This window comes from Pholcus phalangioides, unplaced genomic scaffold, assembly GCF_987345545.1.
Source record: "Pholcus phalangioides strain wild (caught in Gottingen) unplaced genomic scaffold, Ppha-v1.0 ptg000013l_1, whole genome shotgun sequence".
In the NCBI taxonomy this organism is placed as follows: Eukaryota; Metazoa; Arthropoda; class Arachnida; order Araneae; family Pholcidae; genus Pholcus; species Pholcus phalangioides.
Window position 1 is genome coordinate 19,063,229 of NW_028301606.1, and position 26,426 is coordinate 19,089,654.

The window sequence follows — 26,426 nt, forward strand, 5'->3', positions numbered from 1 at the left end:
ATTTTCAACAATGAACGTGAGGCGACCACTCATAGACAGCGCATTCATTTTTAACTCATCTCATTAATGGCAGTTAATCGAAATATTGCGATATTGCCATAGTTGGTGTTAGATGAAGTATAAGCGAGTTTGTGTGGTGCAATAGTGAAAATGATTCTTGTTTTCTAACCATCAATCATTGCTCATATTTAAACCAAACGAAGTGGAACATTATTTGTCGATTTCACATAAACGTAGATTCGCTATCCATCAGCTGTTTTGCTGTTTTTAAAATGCTTTTCCGAATTACTTTCTATAATTTATTTCTTCATTCTAACCTAACTCTTAAAAGCTCCCGTCAGAGGCTTTAAACGGTACAAATGTTCAATCATTTCACATTACATCTGAGATATAGATGGCATCACTGATAAATCCAACACAGCAGTAGATTCACACTCAGACTAATTTATTTCATTGGAACATTTAATAAAATAACTTATAATCTGTTCTTTTTACAGCAAAAATTGCGACACAAACTCGAACAGTGCCAACAGGGATCATCCATGTACCACCAAAGAGTGAGTACATCTTTCTTTATTTCTTCGAACATTTTTACTCGTATTAACAAAACGTTATTTAATAAACACTTTTATTGGTTTCTTATTGTAAATGGAATGGTAAAACTTGAAAAATTATTCAGAACAAGTTTTTGAAATCATATTCCGTTAGTGATAAAAATTGGGGTGCGGTAGCTCAGGTCGATAAGATATTCGCGTGAAGCAGCAAAGGATGTTTAGAGGTGTTGCGATTTCGATACCCGGTTCCTCCTTGTCTTCCTGACACAGGGGTACAACAGAAACGGCGATATGATCGCCGAAAAAAGTGCAACCACAGGGTGTCCCCCATGTAGGATTTAGCGAACCAACCTCTCGATGAGTATAATAACAAGCCCGTTCGGAATCGGCAATAAGTTGTAGGTCCCGGTCTAATTAGCCCTCGTGTGAAGAAAATGACCGTGGTGCGACAAAAATGATCAAAAGAGTAATAAATATTTGACGCATCATTCAGCAAATACAACACTATGAAGTGAGATAGATGGTTTTTTTCTCAGCCCGAGATATCAAGGAAACAGTTATTTTCCGGATATGATGCTGAGGTGAACTCTGAAAGAAAAGTCATCACGTCTCCGCCGGGACGGAGAGCAGGGTCATGTCTCCAGTGGTGTAGATGCTAGCATGCTTGCCCGGTATGCAAGAGGGCCTGGGTTCGTGCCCCGGCGGAGACGTGATGACTTTTTTTCCGAGTTCACCTCAGCATCATATCCGGAAAATAACTGTTTCCTTGATAACACTGTATATTGTTTACACAAAATTTCTTTAATTTTCAAAGAAAACTTCAACACGAAACAAATTGTACTATTATTATGCTAGAGAACCCCTACACGAAAAGGAGAAAGTACATCAAACACATGATTCAATAAATTTTGTTTTCCAATTACAAAAGTAAAAAAAAACCTTTCTTAAATATTTTTCTAGCTGCCATAGGGACTGCGACGAAAACACACAAGACAGAAATTCAAAGTTTCACACCTCCAAGTGAGTAATTGCAAACATTAAATTTGATACTTAAGCCTCATCAATGATTTTAAGGACTGAAATTTATTAGTTAAAATATATTTGTAAATATTCGAAATGGATCGATTACAAACATCGTTTGAGACCAGGACATTCTGTGGAATCGATCGGTACATTTTGTAGAATTTATTTTAATCTGTTCCTTTTTTGCAGCGAAAATTGTCACGGATACACTAATAGTGCCCACCGGGCGAAAAATATACACACCACCACGTGAGTTCAAAATTTTCATATTCCATATATTCGTGTGTTTTTATGAGTAATTTAAATTTCAATGAATAATATAGAGAGAAGCGGATGCACTATTCCAAAGCAGGGGATTTCAGAGCATGGCCCATAAATCATATTTGATCGTCTGAGCTTTCTATCGTGGCTTGCCGATTATCTTTCAGAAAACATAGTTTGACTTTGCAAGTGTTTTTACCATTGAAAATCAGAATTCAAACCATATTCAAGTAATTCATTTACGGTTGTATGTGTCCAAAGGTTCGTTGTAAGCCGATTGATCGAGTTAGAAGTAGGGGATCAACAGTTAAGATTCAATCTATATTGTAATGAGATATGAAGAAATTTAACAATATATATTTTCAGCCATATATATTTTCTTTCAAAGTTTCTTTCAATTTTTTAGCTTTCAACTTTACTCACACTAGAACTCCTTGGACTGTGACTGGAATTGGTACACCTCCACGTGAGTATTATCATCGCATTCTCGTAGAATGTTTTCGCATGAATAATAAATCCTGATCGATCACATACTCCAAAACGAAATACTTTATCCACTCATGTAAACAGATCGAGAAATGTAAACACCTATACAACACATCCACAACATTACAGGGAAAAAAGAATGTCTTTCTTTATGTGTAATCGTTACAAACGTAGAGAAATTCGAAAGAATCGAGCTAATGCATCCTGTATTAGGGTTATCAAATGCTATACAATAACACACAAACAGAAGAAAATCTCACCCGAATAAATGAAATTTCTAACAAAAATGCCTAATTTTGAGGAACTAAGACCGAATAACAAAATAATTAGTTTTATCACTTCCCTGTCGCAAAAATAAAAATTAGCTTTCGTTTATATTATTTTTCAATTTTTCTAAAATTAGAAACTATTTTTGTCATTTTTGTAGCTTCGGTGGTGAATGAAACAAGAACTCATAGGACAGAAACTCGAATTCTTACACCCCCAAGTAAGTGGTCACGACATTTCCATTATTCGTTATTAGTTTAGTATTTACGTTTTGTGGGCCAATTTTACGTTCAAAAACATCCAATGCAGTTTTCAAGCTAAATAGGTTTGTATTTGAAAGAATCACTTGCAATAAAATCAAAAACTGCCTAGTTTATTACATTTTAACACAAACCGTGAAAACATAGTTGTTTTTATTTTCTTTGCATATACTATTTTACTGAAGCTCAGATCTGAAATCTGTTATCAAAATATTAAAAAACATTTGTTAGTATCATAGGTTACTAGTGGAATATTTGTTTTCAACAAATCGTCAAATATAAGAAACTGTCAAAATATGGAAAATTCGTATTCTATTAGTTGTTCACTATTTGATCCATACTTGTATATTAAATCCTAAAATATCATGAAATTCAAATGTTATAAAAGCTAGAGTGGTGTTGAATCTTATTTTCAAGATAAATTAGCTACATTTGATTCAGATTGGAGAGACCAATTTAAGACTTCATCATTAGCATTTCTGCCAGAAAAGAAATAAAGAAAAAAAATTTTATTAGATCTCTCTTTTCGATTCGAGTCAGTTTATGTTATCACTCCAATGGAGTGGTGGTGAGATGCTAGTTTACCACCATGAAGGTTGCTGTTATTGTCCCAGGTACAAACCCGAGTGAGGATATACGGATGATATTTTCAACAATGAACGTGAGGCGACCACTCATAGACAGCGCATTCATTTTTAACTCATCTCATTAATGGCAGTTAATCGAAATATTGCGATATTGCCATAGTTGGTGTTAGATGAAGTATAAGCGAGTTTGTGTGGTGCAATAGTGAAAATGATTCTTGTTTTCTAACCATCAATCATTGCTCATATTTAAACCAAACGAAGTGGAACATTATTTGTCGATTTCACATAAACGTAGATTCGCTATCCATCAGCTGTTTTGCTGTTTTTAAAATGCTTTTCCGAATTACTTTCTATAATTTATTTCTTCATTCTAACCTAACTCTTAAAAGCTCCCGCCAGAGGCTTTAAACGGTACAAATGTTCAATCATTTCACATTACATCTGAGATATAGATGGCATCACTGATAAATCCAACACAGCAGTAGATTCACACTCAGACTAATTTATTTCATTGGAACATTTAATAAAATAACTTATAATCTGCTCCTTTTACAGCAAATATTGTGACACAAACTCGAACAGTGCCAACAGGGATCATCCATGTACCACCAAAGAGTGAGTACATCTTTCTTCATTTCTTCGAACATTTTTACTCGTATTAACAAAACGCTATTTAATAAACACTTTTATTGGTGGTAAAACTTAAAAAATTATTCAGAACAAGTTTTTGAAATCATATTCCTTTAGTGATAAAAATTCGGGTGCGGTAGCTCAGGTCGATAAGATATTCGCGTGAAGCAGCAAAGGTGTTTAGAGATGTTGCGATTTCGATACCCGGTTCCTCCTTGTCTTCCTGACACAGGGGTACAACAGAAACGGCGATATGATCGCCGAAAAAAGTGCAACCGCAGGGTGTGCCCCCTGTAGGATTTAGCGAACCAACCTCTCGATGAGTATAATAACAAGCCCGTTCGGAATCGGCAATAAATTGTAGGTCCCAGTCTAATTAGCCCTGGTGTGAAGAAAATGACCGTGGTGCGACAAAAATGATCAAAAGAGTAATAAACTTTTGACGCATCATTCAGCAAATACAACACTATGAAGTGAGATAGATGGTTTTTTTCTCAGCCCGAGATATCAAGGAAACAGTTATTTTCCGGATATGATGCTGAGGTGAACTCTGAAAGAAAAGTCATCACGTCTCCGCCGGGACGGAGAGCAGGGTCATGTCTCCAGTGGTGTAGATGGTAGCATGCTTGCCCGGTATGCAAGAGGGCCTGGGATCGTGTCCCGGCGGAGACGTGATGACTTTTTTTCCGAGTTCACCTCAGCATCATATCCGGAAAATAACTGTTTCCTTGATAACACTGTATATTGTTTCACAAAATTTCTTTAATTTTCAAAGAAAACTTCAACACGAAAAAAATTGTACTATTATTATGCTAGAGAACCCCTAGACGAAAAGGAGAAAGTACATCAAACACATGATTCAATAAATTTTGCTTTCCAATTACAAAAGTAAAAAAAAAAAACTCTTTCTTAAATATTTTTCTAGCTGCCATAGGGACTGCGACGAAAACACACAAGACAGAAATTCAAAGTTTCACACCTCCAAGTGAGTCATTGCAAACATTAAATTTGATACTTAAGCCTTATCAATGATTTTGAGGACTGAAATTTATTAGTTAAAATATATTTGTAAATATTCGAAATGGATCGATTACAAACATCGTTTGAGACCAGGACATTCTGTGGAATGGATCGGTATATTTTGTAGAATTTATTTTAATCTGTTCCTTTTTTGCAGCGAAAATTGTCACGGATACACTAATAGTGCCCACCGGGCGAAAAATATACACACCACCACGTGAGTTCAAAATTTTCATATTCCATATATTCGTGTGTTTTTATGAGTAATTTAAATTTCAATGAATAATATAGAGAGAAGCAGATGCACTATTTCAAAGCAGGGGATTTCAGAGCATGGCCCATAAATCATATTTGATCGTCTGAGTTTTCTATCGTGGCTTGCCGATTATCTTTCAGAAAACATAGTTTGACCTTGCAAATGTTTTTACCATTGAAAATCAGAATTCAAACCATATTCAAGTAATTCATTTTCGGTTGTATGAGTCCAAAGGTTCGTTGTAAGCCGATTGATCGAGTTAGAAGTAGGGGATCAACAGTCAAGATTCAATCTATATTGTAATGAGATATGAAGAATTTTAACAATATATATTTTCAGCCATATATATTTTCTTTCAAAGTTTCTTTCAATTTTTTAGCTTTCAACTTTACTCACACTAGAACTCCTTGGACTGTGACTGGAATTGGCACACCTCCACGTGAGTATTATCATCGCATTCTCGTAGATTGTTTTCGCATGAATAATAAATCCTGATCGATCACATACTCCAAAACGAAATACTTTATCCACTCATGTAAACAGATCGAGAAATGTAAACACCTATACAACACATCTACAACATTACAGGAAAAAAAGAATGTCTTTCTTTATGTGTAATCGTTACAAACGTAGAGAAATTCGAAAGAATCGAGCTAATGCATCCTGTATTAGGGTTATCACATGTTATACAATAACACACAAACACAAGAAAATCTCACCCGAATAAATGAAATTTCTAACAAAAATGCCTAATTTTGAGGAACTAAGACCGAATAACAAAATAATTAGTTTTATCACTTCCCTGTCGCAAAAATAAAAATTAGCTTTCGTTTATATTATTTTGGAATTTTTCTAAAATTAGAAACTATTTTTGTCATTTTTGTAGCTTCGGTGGTGAATGAAACAAGAACTCATAGGACAGAAACTCGAATTCTTACACCCCCAAGTAAGTGGTCACGACATTTCCATTATTCGTTATTAGTTTAGTATTTACGTTTTGTGGGCCAATTTTACGTTCAAAAACATCCAATGCAGTTTTCAAGCTAAATAGGTTTGTATTTGAAAGAATCACTTGCAATAAAATCAAAAACTGCCTAGTTTATTACATTTTAACACAAACCGTGAAAACATAGTTGTTTTTATTTTCTTTGCATATACTATTTTACTGAAGCTCAGATCTGAAATCTGTTATCAAAATATTAAAAAACATTTGTTAGTATCATAGGTTACTAGTGGAATATTTGTTTTCAACAAATCGTCAAATATAAGAAACTGTCAAAATATGGAAAATTCGTATTCTATTAGTTGTTCACTATTTGATCCATACTTGTATATTAAATCCTAAAATATCATGAAATTCAAATGTTATAAAAGCTAGAGTGGTGTTGAATCTTATTTTCAAGATAAATTAGCTACGTTTGATTCAGATTGGAGAGACCAATTTAAGACTTCATCATTAGCATTTCTGCCAGAAAAGAAATAAACAAAAAAAATATTTGTTAGATCTCTCTTTTCGATTCCAGTCTGTTTATGTTATCACCCCAGTGGAGTGGTGGTGAGATGCTAGTTTACCACCATGAAGGTTGCTGTTATTGTCCCAGGTCCAAACCCGAGTGAGGATATACGGATGATATTTTCAACAATGAACGTGAGGCGACCACTAATAGACAGCGCAGTCATTTTTAACTCATCTCATTAATGGCAGTTAATCGAAATATTGCGATATTGCCATAGTTGGTGTTTGATGAAGTATTAGCGAGTTTGTGTGGTGGAACAGTGAAAATGATTCTTGTTTTCTAACCATCAATCATTGCTCATATTTAATCCAAACGAAGTGGAACATTATTTGTCGATTTCACATAAACGTAGATTCGCTATCCATAGAACTGTTTTGCTGTTTTTAAAATGCTTTTCCGAATTACTTTCTATAATTTATTTCTTCATTCTAACCTAACTCTTAAAAGCTCCCGCCAGAGGCTTTAAACGGTACAAATGTTCAATCATTTCACATTACATCTGAGATATAGATGGCATCACTGATAAATCCAACACAGCAGTAGATTCACACTCAGACTAATTTATTTCATTGGAACATTTAATAAAATAACTTATAATCTGCTCCTTTTACAGCAAATATTGTGACACAAACTCGAACAGTGCCAACAGGGATCATCCATGTACCACCAAAGAGTGAGTACATCTTTCTTCATTTCTTCGAACATTTTTACTCGTATTAACAAAACGCTATTTAATAAACACTTTTATTGGTGGTAAAACTTAAAAAATTATTCAGAACAAGTTTTTGAAATCATATTCCTTTAGTGATAAAAATTCGGGTGCGGTAGCTCAGGTCGATAAGATATTCGCGTGAAGCAGCAAAGGTGTTTAGAGATGTTGCGATTTCGATACCCGGTTCCTCCTTGTCTTCCTGACACAGGGGTACAACAGAAACGGCGATATGATCGCCGAAAAAAGTGCAACCGCAGGGTGTGCCCCCTGTAGGATTTAGCGAACCAACCTCTCGATGAGTATAATAACAAGCCCGTTCGGAATCGGCAATAAATTGTAGGTCCCAGTCTAATTAGCCCTGGTGTGAAGAAAATGACCGTGGTGCGACAAAAATGATCAAAAGAGTAATAAACTTTTGACGCATCATTCAGCAAATACAACACTATGAAGTGAGATAGATGGTTTTTTTCTCAGCCCGAGATATCAAGGAAACAGTTATTTTCCGGATATGATGCTGAGGTGAACTCTGAAAGAAAAGTCATCACGTCTCCGCCGGGACGGAGAGCAGGGTCATGTCTCCAGTGGTGTAGATGGTAGCATGCTTGCCCGGTATGCAAGAGGGCCTGGGATCGTGTCCCGGCGGAGACGTGATGACTTTTTTTCCGAGTTCACCTCAGCATCATATCCGGAAAATAACTGTTTCCTTGATAACACTGTATATTGTTTCACAAAATTTCTTTAATTTTCAAAGAAAACTTCAACACGAAAAAAATTGTACTATTATTATGCTAGAGAACCCCTAGACGAAAAGGAGAAAGTACATCAAACACATGATTCAATAAATTTTGCTTTCCAATTACAAAAGTAAAAAAAAAAAACTCTTTCTTAAATATTTTTCTAGCTGCCATAGGGACTGCGACGAAAACACACAAGACAGAAATTCAAAGTTTCACACCTCCAAGTGAGTCATTGCAAACATTAAATTTGATACTTAAGCCTTATCAATGATTTTGAGGACTGAAATTTATTAGTTAAAATATATTTGTAAATATTCGAAATGGATCGATTACAAACATCGTTTGAGACCAGGACATTCTGTGGAATGGATCGGTATATTTTGTAGAATTTATTTTAATCTGTTCCTTTTTTGCAGCGAAAATTGTCACGGATACACTAATAGTGCCCACCGGGCGAAAAATATACACACCACCACGTGAGTTCAAAATTTTCATATTCCATATATTCGTGTGTTTTTATGAGTAATTTAAATTTCAATGAATAATATAGAGAGAAGCAGATGCACTATTTCAAAGCAGGGGATTTCAGAGCATGGCCCATAAATCATATTTGATCGTCTGAGTTTTCTATCGTGGCTTGCCGATTATCTTTCAGAAAACATAGTTTGACCTTGCAAATGTTTTTACCATTGAAAATCAGAATTCAAACCATATTCAAGTAATTCATTTTCGGTTGTATGAGTCCAAAGGTTCGTTGTAAGCCGATTGATCGAGTTAGAAGTAGGGGATCAACAGTCAAGATTCAATCTATATTGTAATGAGATATGAAGAATTTTAACAATATATATTTTCAGCCATATATATTTTCTTTCAAAGTTTCTTTCAATTTTTTAGCTTTCAACTTTACTCACACTAGAACTCCTTGGACTGTGACTGGAATTGGCACACCTCCACGTGAGTATTATCATCGCATTCTCGTAGATTGTTTTCGCATGAATAATAAATCCTGATCGATCACATACTCCAAAACGAAATACTTTATCCACTCATGTAAACAGATCGAGAAATGTAAACACCTATACAACACATCTACAACATTACAGGAAAAAAAGAATGTCTTTCTTTATGTGTAATCGTTACAAACGTAGAGAAATTCGAAAGAATCGAGCTAATGCATCCTGTATTAGGGTTATCACATGTTATACAATAACACACAAACACAAGAAAATCTCACCCGAATAAATGAAATTTCTAACAAAAATGCCTAATTTTGAGGAACTAAGACCGAATAACAAAATAATTAGTTTTATCACTTCCCTGTCGCAAAAATAAAAATTAGCTTTCGTTTATATTATTTTGGAATTTTTCTAAAATTAGAAACTATTTTTGTCATTTTTGTAGCTTCGGTGGTGAATGAAACAAGAACTCATAGGACAGAAACTCGAATTCTTACACCCCCAAGTAAGTGGTCACGACATTTCCATTATTCGTTATTAGTTTAGTATTTACGTTTTGTGGGCCAATTTTACGTTCAAAAACATCCAATGCAGTTTTCAAGCTAAATAGGTTTGTATTTGAAAGAATCACTTGCAATAAAATCAAAAACTGCCTAGTTTATTACATTTTAACACAAACCGTGAAAACATAGTTGTTTTTATTTTCTTTGCATATACTATTTTACTGAAGCTCAGATCTGAAATCTGTTATCAAAATATTAAAAAACATTTGTTAGTATCATAGGTTACTAGTGGAATATTTGTTTTCAACAAATCGTCAAATATAAGAAACTGTCAAAATATGGAAAATTCGTATTCTATTAGTTGTTCACTATTTGATCCATACTTGTATATTAAATCCTAAAATATCATGAAATTCAAATGTTATAAAAGCTAGAGTGGTGTTGAATCTTATTTTCAAGATAAATTAGCTACGTTTGATTCAGATTGGAGAGACCAATTTAAGACTTCATCATTAGCATTTCTGCCAGAAAAGAAATAAACAAAAAAAATATTTGTTAGATCTCTCTTTTCGATTCCAGTCTGTTTATGTTATCACCCCAGTGGAGTGGTGGTGAGATGCTAGTTTACCACCATGAAGGTTGCTGTTATTGTCCCAGGTCCAAACCCGAGTGAGGATATACGGATGATATTTTCAACAATGAACGTGTGGAGACCACTATTAGACAGCGCCTTCATTTTTAACTCATCTCATTAATCGCAATATTGCGATATGGCCAGAGTCGGTGTTTGGTGAAGTATTAGCGAGTTTGTGTTGAAGTAGTGCAAATGATTCTTGATTTCTAAGTATTGATCGTTGCTCACCACTAATTCCACCAGTATCCGAAATATAATCAGTTGTATTTTATCAAAAATGAAACAGGGCTTACAATGATTGGCACTGTGTACAAAAAAATGTAACATTGAACTTTGAATGAAAATTTATATAATCATGTGTTGATACACAACTTTACCTTGAAACATATTTAATAGAATATTTTAATCTGTTCCTTTTACAGCAAAAATTGCGACACAAACTCGAACAGTGCCAACAGGGATCATCCATGTACCACCAAAGAGTGAGTACATCTTTCTTCATTTCTTCGAACATTTTTACTCGTATTAACAAAACGCTATTTAATAAACACTTTTATTGGTTTTTTATTGTAAATGGAATGGTAAAACTTGAAAAATTATTCAGAACAAGTTTTTGAAATCATATTCCGTTAGATAGAAGAAGACCAAAAGAAGAAAGTACATCAAACACATGAGTCAATAAATTTTGCTTTCCAATTACAAAAGTAAAAAAAAAAAACTCTTTCTTAAATATTTTTCTAGCTGCCATAGGGACTGCGACGAAAACACACAAGACAGAAATTCAAAGTTTCACACCTCCAAGTGAGTCATCGCAAACATTAAATTTGATACTTAAGCCTTATCAATGATTTTGAGGACTGAAATTTATTAGTTAAAATATATTTGTAAATATTCGAAATGGATCGATTACAAACATCGTTTGAGACCAGGACATTCTGTGGAATGGATCGGTATATTTTGTAGAATTTATTTTAATCTGTTCCTTTTTTGCAGCGAAAATTGTCACGGATACACTAATAGTGCCCACCGGGCGAAAAATATACACACCACCACGTGAGTTCAAAATTTTCATATTCCATATATTCGTGTGTTTTTATGAGTAATTTAAATTTCAATGAATAATATAGAGAGAAGCGGATGCACTATGACAAAGCAGGGGATTTCAGAGCATGGCCCATAAATCATATTTGATCCTCTAAGATTTCTGTCATGGCTTGCCGATTACCTTTCAGAAAACATAGTTTGACCTTGCAAGTGCAATCCTCATGCACCCATAGTCCACGGACTTCCCCAATCACACAATCTCTTCGACAAGTAGTGGCTCCTGTTTATGAGCTAGCACTTCAAAAAGTCACCGTTCAATAATTCAAATAGGCCCACAGTTTTCTCCAAGCAGAATTTGAAAAAAAACATTCATGCGCACGTATGCATGGCTACAATGCTACATGTAGGTCCGCATCACACTCGTATTCACACTCACACGTGTGTTAATTTTCCGAGTGAGGTGCGCTTATCAGAGACTTTAGGGGAAAATAATTATCCGCAATTCCATAACGTGTGTGGGTAGAAGCAAAAAATCGTCAGCTCAGTTGTTATAACGTGAAAATAAATGAACAAGGAGCAAATTTTTTGCTCGTAATGCGAGTCATCGCTCTTTAACCATTGCAAAATTTGTTCAAATTTTTGCTCGTTAACCGAAGTTCCTCTGTGTATGACAAAATTAATACGGAGTAAACATGGATAGAGAGAGATAGTTTTCTTTCACTTCCTGGTCACCATTGTCAGGAAGTATGACTCCAGGATAATCAGGAGGAAAAATTTAATATTTTTAATTATATATTAAACATCTCTCTCTATATACTAATTATAACATGATGAGAATGAATTTTTTTGACATGAAATACGAACGTGTATCGGCTCCGGCGCGTCAAGACACGAATGAACAACAACACGTGCAGCTGTTGTCGACTTGAACACTTCGTACAACTAAAAAAAATGATAAGAAAAATTGTGAAATGAGGATGGAAGCGCACTGTGATGTGGTGAGAAATGAACTGTAGGCGTCGGAATACTACAGCCTATACGTCAAATACAGATACACCAAATTTGTTAACAAAAGCATGTTCACGAAGGAGTCAACGCGCGCGCGCGCGGCATTCCTCCAAAATTTCCCATTTGTGTTACCGCTGCTCTTAACCTCAGAAATGCAGATATCTATGACGCAATAATGGAAAAATATCACGTTCTAAATTTCAAGGGGAAAAAAAGAAATTCTTTCAGTAAACATAGTTTGACCTTTCAAGTGCTTTTACCATTGAAAATCAGAATTCAAATCATATTCAAGTAATTAATTTTCGGTTGTATGACTCCAAAGGTTCGGTGTAAGCCGATTGATCGAGTTAGAAGTAGGGGATCAACAGTCAAGATTCAATCTATATTTTTATTGAGATATGAAGGAATTTAACAATATATATTTTCAGCCATATATATTTTCTTTCAAAGTTTCTTTCAATTTTTTAGCTTTCAACTTTACTCACACTAGAACTCCTTGGACTGTGATTGGAATTCGTACACCTCCACGTGAGTATTATCATCGCTTTCTCGTAGAATGTTTTCGCATGATTAATAAATCCTGATCGATCACATACTCCAAAACGAGAAAAAGAAAAATACTATTCACTCATGTAAACTGATCGAGTAATGTAAACATCTATTCATCCACAATATTACAGGAAAAAAATGAATGAGATGTTCATGTGTAATCGTTACGAACGTAGAGAAATTTTAAAGGATCGAGCTCATCCATCGTGTATTAGGGTCATCAGATGTTATAGAATAACACACAAACAGAAGAAAATCTCACCTGAATAAATGAAATTTGTAAAAAATGCCTAATTTTGTGGAATTAAGATCGAAATACAAAAAAATTAGTTTTATCACTTCCCTGTCACAAAAATAAAAAATAGTTTTCGTTTATATTATTTTGGAATTTTTCCACAGGTAGAAACTAATTTTGTCATTTTTGTAGCTTCGGTGGTGAACGAAACAAGGACTCATAGGACAGAAACTCGAATTCTTACACCCCCAAGTAAGTGGTCACGACATTTCCATTATTCGTTTTCAGTTTATTATTCACATTTTATGGTCCAATTTTACGTTTAGAAAACTCCATTGCAGTTTTACAATTAAATAGGAATGTATTTGAAATGAATCGCTTGCAATAAAATCAAACAGCCTAGTTTATTCAGCCACAAACCGCGAAAACATAGTTTTTTTTCTTTCCATACGCTATTTTAATGAAGCTCAGATCGGAAATCTGTTATGAAAGTATTAAAACATATACCTGTGTTCATATCATAGGTATTATGATATAATAGCAGTATTATGATAGGATATCATCTATTAAAGTATTTGTTTTCAGCAAATCGTCAAATCCAAGAAAGTTTCAAAATATGGAAAATTCACATTTTATTAGTTGTTCAATATTTTATCCATACTGGTATATCAAATCCTGAAATGTCATGAGGTTTACAATTTATGTAAACCAGAATGGTTTTGAGTCTCATTTTCAAGATAAATTGAACACGTTTGATTCCGATTGGAGAGAAGAATTTAGAATCCATCCTTAGCTTTTCCAAAAAAGGAAAAGAATGTTCATCAGGTGCTTTTTGTCGGAGTCCTTTTATGATAAAAATGTGCAAATGGTTCTTGTTTTGTAAGTATTGGTCATTGTCCATATTTACACAGAAAAATGGTGGAACACAATTCCACTAGTGTCCGAAATATAATCCGTAATATTCCTTCTGCCATATTATTATCATTAGATCATTACATGGGTAGGTAAGATTGGGTGCTTATGCATGTTACCCTGGTGGGTAACATGCCTACGTTGTTTTTAATAAAACTTTCCAGGTACACCCATCCTTCAGGAACGCTCCGATATCACTCCGAGATGGGAAGCGGGGTGTGTCCGGTCTTCAAAGGTCAAAAAGTTCTTCATACGGGTTGAATTTCGCGCGCTAGGTGCCTATTTCCGGTGCCAGTTGAGAAACGCAGTGATTTCGTAAGTAGCTTCGCACAGTTCAAACCACAAGGTGGGATCCGACGCAGTAAAAATCAGTTTCCCTATCGTCGGCACTTCTGTTATTAGACTAAGTTATGTTTACGAAAAGAAAAAAACGGCACGGTGAATCCAGGGCCCAGTGTTGCACCTGGTGGCGCCCTGATCAAAAATAGTAGTCATCGCCCCTCTCCCTAACGTGCGGATCCAGAGTGATGTGTCGGAGGAAGCGATTTATGGTTAGTCACTAATATTCCGTAAAATACGGGACAGACTCATTCTTTCATATTATCAAGCTCTTGGTGGAGTGATCGTCCTTCGCCCCCTTCCTCTTAGTTGAATATGAAGAGACGAAGAAGGAAAAGCTTTCTTCCCAGAATGGGGTTACTGCGATCTAACTTGTTAACAAGCATAAAAACAAATTTGTTTGATTTAATTAAGATATTTAGGAACATTAAAAAAACACACATAAAACATCAAACATTTACTTGGTTATCTTGAGCTAATCTACTCAAAAAGGATCTACGTCTTTCATACTCATTTTAATTTAATTTTTATGATAAAATACGTGTAGTGCCCTGTAGTGCACACATCCCGTATAGGCTAAACCGATAATAAAAGTATTAGAGTTGAAGTGATATTTTCGTGTGATTTCTTTCATACACTGGTGAAATAAATTAAGAGAATTTGCATATTTTATCGAATTTCATGAACTGAACTGAATGTGAAACCACTGCTTCTAGACAAAAATGCAAATCTTGTACGTCAAATACGTAAGCGTACACGTGTGTGTAGGCGGAGCCAGTAGAGAAACAGGCTTTATAAGCGCGCGTAAGTCAAGACGCATTTCGTTCGCTAGCACACCTCGGCGAATTTCTTGGTGTTATTTTGCCGCAATCGGTTAATTTCAAATTGTAACAGCAAAAATGAGTAACCACCAACGTTTAGATGATGGAATGAAGTGGCGAATTGTGGGGAGGCTAGAAGCAGGCCAATCTCAAGTCCAGATTTGTAGAGAGTTCATTTTAACGCCCAGCGTCGTGTGCAACTTATGGAAACAGTTCCAGGATACCGGATCCATCGAGAGAAAGCCTGGGCAAGGTCGTCCAAGAGCCACGACGGCCAGAGAAGATCGTCATTTGTCGATTATAGCGAGGCGTGTTCAATAGCTCAGTTAAAAATGTAACCTAAAGATGCTACTACTGTGCATTAATGAGATTCAATCACACAATTTAACTTAAACACGTACTCCTATAGTAATAACTTTATTTTTAAAGGGAGAGCCTATTGCTCGTCTCCTTTCCTGGTTAACGACTTATTCCGTAATACAGTCACAGAAAAACGCTCGCTACAATTGGCGTACAAAATAGCCGCCAACTCACATAACTTGATGTATCGGCCTAACATGCCACCCGGCATGAAATATTAATTTCAATAAAAACGACAATATCAAACTTGAATACATAAACAAAATTCGATGCAGTACAGATCTCATATTTGCGAAACAAAATTAATTATATAAAATACAAATGCACTATATACATACACAAATGTACTATATTATACAATTATAATTTCAAGGCGGAAACCTAATGATTTTTTTTTTCTATCGAGACCCTTGTAATGGCAAAAACGCGATTTTACATATTGATCTTTTGAAGATCCCATTCATTGTTTTTAAATTTGCAATTCTCACTTTATTATCCCTACCCAGGAAAACCTCCACGACTCTTCCCAAAACCCATTTACAACTTGGGAGGTTTTCTTCTTTCATGACAACCATATCTCCAACATTGATGTTGAGCTTGGAACCTTTCCATTCGATGTTGAGCTTGGAACCTTTCCATTTATTTCGTTGTTGCAAAGTGTTCAAATAATTGTTTTGCCAATGCTTCCAGATTGTTTGCACCAACTTAGATGTACGTTGTCATAAATTCAATCTGTTTTCCTTAACATCAGTCAGTGATGGCTCTACAACGGCAGTGAATGGGCGACCAATGAGGAGATGACCAGGCGAAAGAATATATAAATCATCTATATCACTAGATAGTGGTGTTAACGGACGTGAATTTAAAATTCCCTCTACTTGATTAACAATAGTTAACAGTCCTTCGTATATTAGTTTCAAATTCCCAACTACACGTTTCAAATGGTGCTTAAAGGATTTTACCCCGGCCTCCCACAAACCACCAAAGTTGGGTGCTCTGGGAGGTATAAACTGCCACTGAATACCCTCTGCTGATAAATAGTTGACGAGATTGTTATTACTCTGCACAATATCAGCATACCAATTTTTTAGAGTTTTATTAGCACTTACGAATTTTTTTTCATTATCGCTGAACATTTTTTGAGGTTTGCCTCTCCTGGCAACAAATCTTTTCAAGCAAGCGATAAATGCTTTGGATGTCAAATCAGACACTATTTCCAAATGAGTGGCCTCGTGACCATGCATACAAAAATGCAAATATACACCTTGTGGTAGACCCCCTTTCTCTGGCCCTTATATTTGTTCAGAAACGGTCCACAAAAGTTACCAGAGCAGTTAAAGGAATGCTACTACTGTGCATTAATGAGATTCATTCGCACAATTTAACTTAAACACGTACTCCTATAGTACTAACTTTATTTTTAAAGGGACAGCCTACTGCTCGTTTCCTTTCCTGGTTAACGACTTATTTTGTAATACAGTCACAGAAAAACGCTAACTACAATTGTCGTACAAAATAGACACCAACTCACATAATTTGATGCATCGGCCTAACAAGGCGTAACAGGAGTGCTACAGCTTCTCAGCTCTCTCGTGACTTGTATGCAGCCACAGGAACCCGTGTATCAAGGGTGACTGTTTCCAAAAGACTTCATGAGAGAGGGTTGTTAGCAAGAAGACCTGCTGTTTGCGTCCCGCCCACTTCTACGGACAGGAGAATCCGTTTACCATGGTGCAGAGAGCGTAGAGATTGGAGTACGGATCAATGGGCGACCGTTCTCTTCACTAATGAGTCCCGGTTCAGCCTAAGCACCGATTCTCGCCGTACATTCATATGGAGAGAACCAGGAACCCGCTACCTACCCTCCAATGTCCGCGAAATCGACCATTATGGCGAAGGAGGTTTAATGGTCTGGGCAGGCATCATGTTGGATGGCCGCACACTTCTCCATGTCTTTGAAAGAGGCACTGTGACTGGTGTGAGGTATAGGGATGAGGTCTTGGAGCCCTATGTTCGCCTTTTCAGGGGCGCAGTTGGCCTTGAGTTAATTTTAATGGACGATAACGCGAGGCCACATAGAGCTCTTCTGCTCGACGATTTTCTAGAGAGTGAGGATATTCGCCGGATGGATTGGCTAGCCAGATCTCCAGACCTTAACCCTATAGAGCATGTCTGGGACGCTCTGGGGAGGGCAATTGCAACTCGCAACCCCTCTCCGGGAACCATCCAGGGAATGAAAACAACGTTGCTGAACGAGTGGGACCAATTGCCACAGGAAATGATAAACTGCCTTATTTCAAGTATGAAATCTCGCTGCGAGACCTGTATATCTGTAAGAGGGGACCATACCCCCTATTAACCAATCTATTAACCCATTTTTTTGTTTATTCTGCAACCGCTGTTTCATACCTTCCGACTCCAACGAGTGTTACGTACGATCATGCGTGTGTATTACAATTATTGAATGGTTATTTGTTTTGTATTGTATCATGTATATACAAATCGAATTTCATTAAAATCGGTACAGTAGTTCTAGAGATAATCGACCAAGTCTGTAAATTCTCTTAACTACTTACACCAGTGTATTTATAAAACATATGAACTTCATTTGAAATTATCCCTTTCAAACCCAGCATAGGCGGAGATAGATTTGAAAGTCTGGAGAGGGCACGGTCATTATTGTTGGTGCAATAACAGCCGTTTGGTTTGATATACTCTCAAACAAAACGGTCATTAAAAAATGTAAAAAAATATAAAAATGCAAAAGGAATGCTGTCACTAATTAAAAATACAAACTAAACAGCTATAATCAGCGGTTTAGTTTGAATGTTTAATTAGTGACAACATTCCTTTTGAATATTAATATTTTTTAGATTTTATCGAAAATTTCGATATATTTCATAAAAATAAATCAAATTCATTTAAAAATATGTTGCTACAAACCTAGTGATAATATTGTTCTAACATGTAAAATGTTGATTCAGGCACCTAAGTAAATAAATTACAAGCCTGAACTAGCTATAAATTTTATAAAGTATTTTTTCCTCCTCTTATTCAATATATCACAATCTGCATACATTATTTTCTTATATGAAGCTGTTTACACATATTAAGATTATCTAAATTTAAGAGCTTTCACTATAATTCCAGTAAAACCAACCTCATTTTTCTCAAAATCAAGATAAATCGACTTACACACCTTTGAATTTGACTCCCTGAATTAAAAAACCAATAAGATTAATCTGCTTCTTTTCTAATACAGCTGAGTCCACCCAATAATGAAAAAAAAAACATTATTCCTGTCGTATTAACGCAGAGTTTATGTTCGATCTCTACTATACGCATTTTCGAAATGTCAATTCGTCATAATAAGTGAATAATTTTAATTTGTAATTTATTTCATCTACAGCTCGAACAATGGAACAAACGATTACCGCATCAACAAGAACCACCCGACTCACGCCCAGTAGTAAGTATATAGTACATAAATTACAGTTCTTCCTTGATTGTACGGATATACAACGAGGAGTTTGAAAAAGAGATGCACATAAAAAGTATGGACGTCAAGTATAGCCAAAATACAGTAAACCAATATAAAGATATAAAAGTATCACGAAAGAAAAATTAATTAATGATGTATACTACACTGCCCATAAAGAAAGAGTAAATGATACACTTTTTCGAGCGACTCCAGTTTTAACACCTCTTCAATGAGAAAATTCCCCGTTAACCTTAGCCCGTAGGTACATATATCTTAACCACAATTCTATCCAATTGAGGAAGTGAACAACAATTCAAATCTCGTGTGAACGCAACGCATGTACAGTTTACCATGTTGGACAAGATCGAATGTCTTATCAACAACATCGACATTTTTTGCCCCAAACCAAAGTCACAAGGCCATAAAGGCAAAGGAGGTTGTTTATTATACGACTTTCCTTACCCATGCTGTGATTTTCCGACGATACATTATTTTCGTATATCCATTTAGCTAATTACCATTTTATAGTAATTTCCAAAATTTTCGAGAGGAAGCAAGTAAAGCTGACTGGACGATAGTTGGACACGATTTCTCTACTGCCACTTTAAATTATCGGAACCTCATTAGCAAGGTTTCTGTCTCTTAGCGGAATAGTCTCTATTATAGAATATTCTGATTATTAAAAAAAAGTGCCGTTTTTTCAAGACGGCTTTTGTTCTTTTCAAGTTTTGTCTCCGAAAATACTAATTTCAGAACTTGCAAACTTATGTTCTCTCTTTTTTCCTCACGTGCAGCCAAAACCTCACCCAAGACCTTCACTCATTTAACTTCACACATCTACAAAACTCCACCTAGTGAGTACAAATTTGTAATATTTTCAGTCCACCCAATAATGAAAAAAAACATTATTCCTGTCGTAATGACGCAGAGTTTATGTTGGATCTCTACCATACGCATTTTCGAAACGTCAATTCGTCATAATAAGTGAATAATTTTAATTTGTAATTTATTTCATCTACAGCTCGAACAATGGAACAAACGATTACCGCATCAACAAGAACCACCCGACTCACGCCCAGTAGTAAGTATATAGTACATAAATTACAGTTCTTCCTTGATTGTACGGATATACAACGAGGTGTTTGAAAAAGAGATGCACATAAAAGTATGGACGTCAAGTATAGCCAAAATACAGTAAACCAATATAAAGATATATAAGTATCACGAAAGAAAAATTAATAATTAATGATATATACTACACTGCCCATAAAGAAGAAGTACATAATACACTTTTTCGAGCGACTCCAGTTTTAAAACCTCTTCAATCAGAAAATTCCCCGTTCATCTTAACCCGTAGGTACCTATGTCTTAACGACAATTCAATCCAATTGAGTAAGTGGACCCCAATTCAAATCTCGTGTGAACGCATCTACAGTTTACCATGTTGGACAAGATCGAATGTCTTCTATATACAAATACAACACCACAATAGGCAAAATGTCCAACGAGGTGGCTGAGAGAAAGATGCCCATAAAAATATGGATGTCATATATTTCCAAAAAAAATATAGCAACCTAACTAAAAATGCAATTAACAAATATTATAATCAATATATATACACATGATAAAATACAATACAATGTCCATAAAGAATACTTACGGTTGTCTTATTCTAAGTATGGATAGCTTCTCGATTTACCCCAACTTGTTTATCGTGTTTCTTTTAAAACGTGTCAATTATGTTACAATTTACTACATCCGGTGGTAATCTGTTCCATTTATTAACAACCCAATTGGAGAAAAATTCCCTGCGACACCATAGCCTTCCATTGTCCCTCACCAATCGATACCGGTGTCCCCTTGTAAAAGCAGTAGATTGGTGGTGTACTAAAAGTTTATGGTCCATCCTATCCATCACATTGAAAATTTTGAACACTTCGATCATATCTCCTCGACACCTGTGTTCATCCAATGTAAACATATTCAAAAAATGAAGTCTCTCTTCATAACTCAAACCCCGTGTGCCAATAAGGACACGCGTAGCTCTTTTCTGCTCCCCTTCAACCAAGTCTATGTCCCTCTGTAGGTATGGTCTCCAAAACCTTACAGCATACTCCAGTCCAGGACGAACTAAGCCTCGATAAAGCGGAAGAATGACTTTAGGAGAACGCGAAGAGACATTTTTGAAAATGAGACAGAGCATTCTATTCACTTTTTTAACCACCGCTGAACAATGTTCAGAAAACCTAAGCCGCTCGTCAATGAGAATTCCCGAATCAGTGACCCTAGCTGCATCCGAGATAGTAACACCAATCAACTCGTAATAGAACCGTGGGTTGTTCGAACCAAGACAAGCGACCATGCACTTATCAACGCTAAACATCATGCTCAATTCATTTGCCCATGCTGCAATCCTGTTCAAGATGGTCTGGAGCAACTCCCTATCGTTTTGATTCCCGATTACCACCATTAGCTTCACATCATCTGCGAATTTGCTAGTAATCCCATCGATACTGATCCAGTTTATCGATAAAAAGTTTAAAAATTATGGGGCCAAGGACACTTCCTTGAGGAACTCCACTTGCGACGCCTGTGTAACCAGAGAATTCCCCGTTCACCAAAACTCGTGGTGACCTATCTCTTAACCACGACTATGTACAATTCAACAAGTTGCCCCAAATTCCAATCTCGTGTAAACGCTTCAAGAGTTTACCATGTTGGGCCCGATCGAATGCCTTCTGGAAATCAAGATAAAAAACATGTATATTTTTACTCTTACCCAAAGCCTTAGTCATCATCAACATCGACATTTTTTGCCCCAAACCAAAGTGACAAGGTCATAAAGGCAAAAAAGGTTGTTTATTATACGACTTTCCTCACCCATGCTGTGATTTTGCGACGATACATTATTTTCGTATATCCATTTAGCTAATTACCATTTTATAGTAATTTCCAAAATTTTCGAGAGGAAGCAAGTAAAGCTGACTGGACGATAGTTGGACACGATTTCTCTACTGCCACTTTAAATTATCGGAACCTCATTAGCAAGGTTTCTGTCTCTTAGCGGAATAGTCTCTATTATAGAATATTCTGATTATTAAAAAAAAGTACCGTTTTTTCAAGAAGGTTTTTGTTCTTTTCAAGTTTTGTCTCCGAAAATACTAATTTCAGAACTTGCAAACTTATGTTTTCTCTTTTTTCCTCACGTGCAGCCAAAACCTCACCCAAGACCTTCACTCATTCCACTTCACACATCTACAAAACTCCACCTAGTGAGTACAAATTTGTAATATTTTCAATTTTTCATACATTTGTTCAAAATTTTGTTCCCGTAATTTCAATGAAAAAAAATGCACATAAAAAGTAAGATTAAAACGGAACATGTCTAACTAAGATGAGGAAAGTTCTATCTTTCAGCCAAAAAGTTCAACAGAAACACTACGATTGTTTCGCGACCGATGAACCAAGTCACCATACAAAATGTTGAACTCATATACGGAATTTTTTTACAGAACGTCTGGTTTCCAATGTGTTTACAACATCATTCACCACGATATAAGCAAAAAATATTTCTTTAGTCTATGTTGTGATTTTGATTTGATAATAGTGCGTAGGTGTTGCCATTCAAATATACTAAATCTGCCATTATATCGTTTTCGAGAGTGCGCCTTTCCTTTACTTCTTTTTCGCTATTCGAGAAAGAAGGCTTACGTTTCTTGCAGAGTTAAGATGATATTTTCTATTTGTCCGTCCATTCTCGTTTCGTTTTATACGTGTATTTACCGTGTGTTTCTTCAAATTCATAAACTTTATACTTAGCCGTTATCTGAAATCAAACAATCATTGCCGAGTCAAATTTGAGCTACCTATGGATGAAATCACCACTTCAAATTGTATGTCAGCACATACCGTTCTATGACAGTGACTCATCCACTGGCATAGGTAACTACTTTCTCTTTCGGTTAAAAATAGCAGAAAATCTAGACTTCATTTCTAGAGTTTGCGTCGTAAGTCTCCTCAGACTCGGAATTCATGTTCGAAATATCATTCAGCGCTAATATAATTCGACTATACTATTCCAATAAGTCGTTTTCGTAAGAGCCACTTCTCTACACTGTGAATGAACCTCTGTTTCCTAGGAAGCTTTCAAAGCAGATGGTGGCATGAAGAGTTATGAAGTGTCAAACCAAAAAGAAAACTGAACTAGACAGGTTTACGATCAGAAAAGAAAGTTCCCTTATTTCCGACAAGCACTATAGCTCATTAAGGTATATTGTTTTCATGTGAATGCGTACTGTCACTCTCAATAGACTCTTTAGATTGCCCAGTAACATGATGCAACGGATAGCATTATTTTATTTATTTTTTATTATCGGTATGTTTCTCGTGAATATATGTTGTATTGTGTCTGCCATCAGGGAATGATGGGGAGAAAACCTAAAATCAAAAGTATACGTCAACGCCTACCACAAGGAATAACCGTATACAATTTGCATATAGCAGTCAAAATGCCTGCTCTTGGCCGATCTAGGTATGAAAGTCGATATCCCTCGAGAAAACATTCAATGTCTTCTAATTGTTGTACACATTTATTAATATACAGAAATAATGAAAAGTTATCCAAATGAATATTTATTATAGCGTTGTCCGATTCAACAAACCTAAAATAAGAATTACTCTTCCGGCCGTTCTAGTTTTAAGATTATCTTAATTTAAGAGATTTTTACAGAATCAAAGTAACACCAACCTTCGTGTTTCAAAATGAGGATAAATCGATTTACACACCATTGTATTTAACCCCCTGAATTAAAAAACCTGTAAGATTCACGTGGTTTTTTTTTCTAATACAGCTAACAGCCCATCCAATACTGTAATAAAACTGATTATTCCTGTCATAATGATGCAGATTTATGTTGTGTGTCTACTATACGCATTCTCGAAATGTTAATTCGTCATTTGAGTAGAAAGTGAATAGATTTTAATTTGTAATTTATTCTTTCTACAGCCCGATATACAGAACAAACGATTACCCCATTAACAAGAACCACCCGATTCACTCCCGTCAGTAAGTATACAGTTAATAAATTACAGTTGTTCTTCGATTGTACGGATATACAGATACGAAGGCCACAAATAGCAAATTGTACAACGACGTGTTTGAAAAAGAGATGCCCTTATAAAGTATGGACGTCAAGTACAGACAAAATACAGCAAACTAATATAAAAGCATATACGTATCACAGAAGAAAAATTTATAATTTATAATATATACTACACTGCCCATAAAGAAAGAGTACATGATACACGTCTTTGAGCGACTCCACTTTTAACCCCTCTTCAATCAGAAAATTCCCAGTTAACCGTAGCCCGTAGGTACATATATCTTAACCACAAATCTCGTGTGAACGCAACGCATCTACAGTTTACCATGTTCGACAAGATCGAATGTCTTATCAACAACATCGACATTTTTTGCCCCAAACCAAAGCCACAAGGCCATAAAGGCAAAGGAGGTTCTTTATTATACGACTTTCCTTACCAATGCTGTGATTTTCCGACGATACATTATTTTCGTATATCCATTTAGCTAATTACCATTTTATAGTAATTTCCTAAATTTTCGAGAGGGAGCAAGTAAAGCTGACTGGACGATAGTTGGACACGATTTCTCTACTACCCCTTTAAATTATCGGAACCTCATTAACAAGGTTTCTGTCTCTTAGCGGGTTAGTCTCTATTATAGAATATTCTGATTATTAAAAAAAAGTGCCGTTTTTTCAAGACGGCTTTTGTTCTTTTCAAGTTTTGTCTCCGAAAATACTAATTTCAGAACTTGCAAACTTATGTTTTCTCTTTTTTCCTCACGTGCAGCCAAAACCTCACCCAAGACCTTCACTCATTCAACTTCACACATCTACAAAACTCCACCTATTGAGTACAAATTTGTAATATTTTCAGTCCACCCAATAATGAAAAAAAACTTTATTCCTGTCGTAATGACGCAGAGTTTATGTTGGATCTCTACTATACGCATTTTCGAATTGTCAATTCGTCATAATAAGTGAATAATTTTAATTTGTAATTTATTTAATCTACAGCTCGAACAATGGAACAAACGATTACCGCATCAACAAGAACCACTCGACTCACGCCCAGTAGTAAGTATATAGTACATAAATTACAAATCCACTTCCTTGATTGTACGGATATACAACGAGGTGTTTGAAAAAGAGATGCACATAAAAAGTATGGACGTCAAGTATAGCCAAAATACAGTAAACCAATATAAAGATATATAAGTATAACGAAAGAAAAATTAATAATTAATGATATATACTACACTGCCCGTAAAGAAGAAGTACATGATACACTTTTTCGAGCGACTCCACTTTTAACACCTCTTCAGTCAGAAAATTCCCCGTTAACCTTAGCCCGTAGGTACAAATGTCTTAACGACAATTCAATCCAATTGAGTAAGTGGACCCCAATTCAACTCTCGTGTGAACGCATCTACAGTTTACCATGTTGGACAAGATCGAATGTCTTATATATACAAATACAACACCACAATAGGCAAAATGCCCAACGAGGTGGCTGAGAGAAAGATGCCCATAAAAATATGGATGTCATATATTTCCAAAAAAAATATAGCAACCTAACTAAAAATGCAATTAACAAATATTATAATCAATATATATACACATGATAAAATACAATACAATGCCCATAAAGAATACTTATGGTTGTCTCATTCTAAGTATGGATAGCTTCTCGATTTACCCCAACTTGTTTATCGTGTTTCTTTTAAAATGTGTCAATTATGTTACAATTTACTACATCCGGTGGTAATCTGTTCCATTTATTAACAACCCAATTGGAGAAAAATTCCCTGCGACACCATAGCCTTCCATTGTCCCTCACCAATCGATACCGGTGTCCCCTTGTAAAAGCAGTAGATTGGCGGTGTACTAAAAGTTTATGGTCCATCCTATCCATCACATTGAAAATTTTGAACACTTCGATCATATCTCCTCGACACCTGTGTTCATCCAATGTAAACATATTCAAAAAAATGAAGTCTCTCTTCATAACTCAACCCCCTGTGTGCCAATAAGGACACGCGTAGCTCTTTTCTGCTCCCCTTCAACCAAGTCTATGTCCCTCTGTAGGTATGGTCTCCAAAACCTTACAGCATACTCCAGTCCAGACCAAACTAAGCCTCGATAAAGCGGAAGAATGACTTTAGGAGAACGCGAAGAGACATTTTTGAAAAT

At 35.6% G+C, this 26,426-nt stretch overlaps 1 protein-coding gene across 1 annotated transcript in view; it reads left to right on the forward strand.

Moving 5' to 3' along the window:
* Positions 1 to 20,133, forward strand: part of LOC149078730 (uncharacterized) — a 40,390-nt gene extending 20,257 nt beyond the window's left edge. The window contains exons 13-35 of the mRNA XM_089240454.1: positions 498 to 557; positions 1,515 to 1,574; positions 1,767 to 1,826; positions 2,245 to 2,304; positions 2,752 to 2,811; positions 3,994 to 4,053; positions 4,994 to 5,053; positions 5,246 to 5,305; positions 5,724 to 5,783; positions 6,231 to 6,290; positions 7,475 to 7,534; positions 8,475 to 8,534; positions 8,727 to 8,786; positions 9,205 to 9,264; positions 9,712 to 9,771; positions 10,826 to 10,885; positions 11,145 to 11,204; positions 11,397 to 11,456; positions 12,924 to 12,983; positions 13,432 to 13,491; positions 19,081 to 19,140; positions 19,947 to 20,006; positions 20,081 to 20,133. Of these exons, the coding sequence (XP_089096580.1) occupies positions 498 to 557; positions 1,515 to 1,574; positions 1,767 to 1,826; positions 2,245 to 2,304; positions 2,752 to 2,811; positions 3,994 to 4,053; positions 4,994 to 5,053; positions 5,246 to 5,305; positions 5,724 to 5,783; positions 6,231 to 6,290; positions 7,475 to 7,534; positions 8,475 to 8,534; positions 8,727 to 8,786; positions 9,205 to 9,264; positions 9,712 to 9,771; positions 10,826 to 10,885; positions 11,145 to 11,204; positions 11,397 to 11,456; positions 12,924 to 12,983; positions 13,432 to 13,491; positions 19,081 to 19,140; positions 19,947 to 20,006; positions 20,081 to 20,133 (1,373 nt within the window). The remainder of the gene's footprint in view (positions 1 to 497; positions 558 to 1,514; positions 1,575 to 1,766; positions 1,827 to 2,244; positions 2,305 to 2,751; positions 2,812 to 3,993; positions 4,054 to 4,993; positions 5,054 to 5,245; positions 5,306 to 5,723; positions 5,784 to 6,230; positions 6,291 to 7,474; positions 7,535 to 8,474; positions 8,535 to 8,726; positions 8,787 to 9,204; positions 9,265 to 9,711; positions 9,772 to 10,825; positions 10,886 to 11,144; positions 11,205 to 11,396; positions 11,457 to 12,923; positions 12,984 to 13,431; positions 13,492 to 19,080; positions 19,141 to 19,946; positions 20,007 to 20,080) is intronic.
* Positions 20,134 to 26,426: the final 6,293 nt, after the last annotated feature.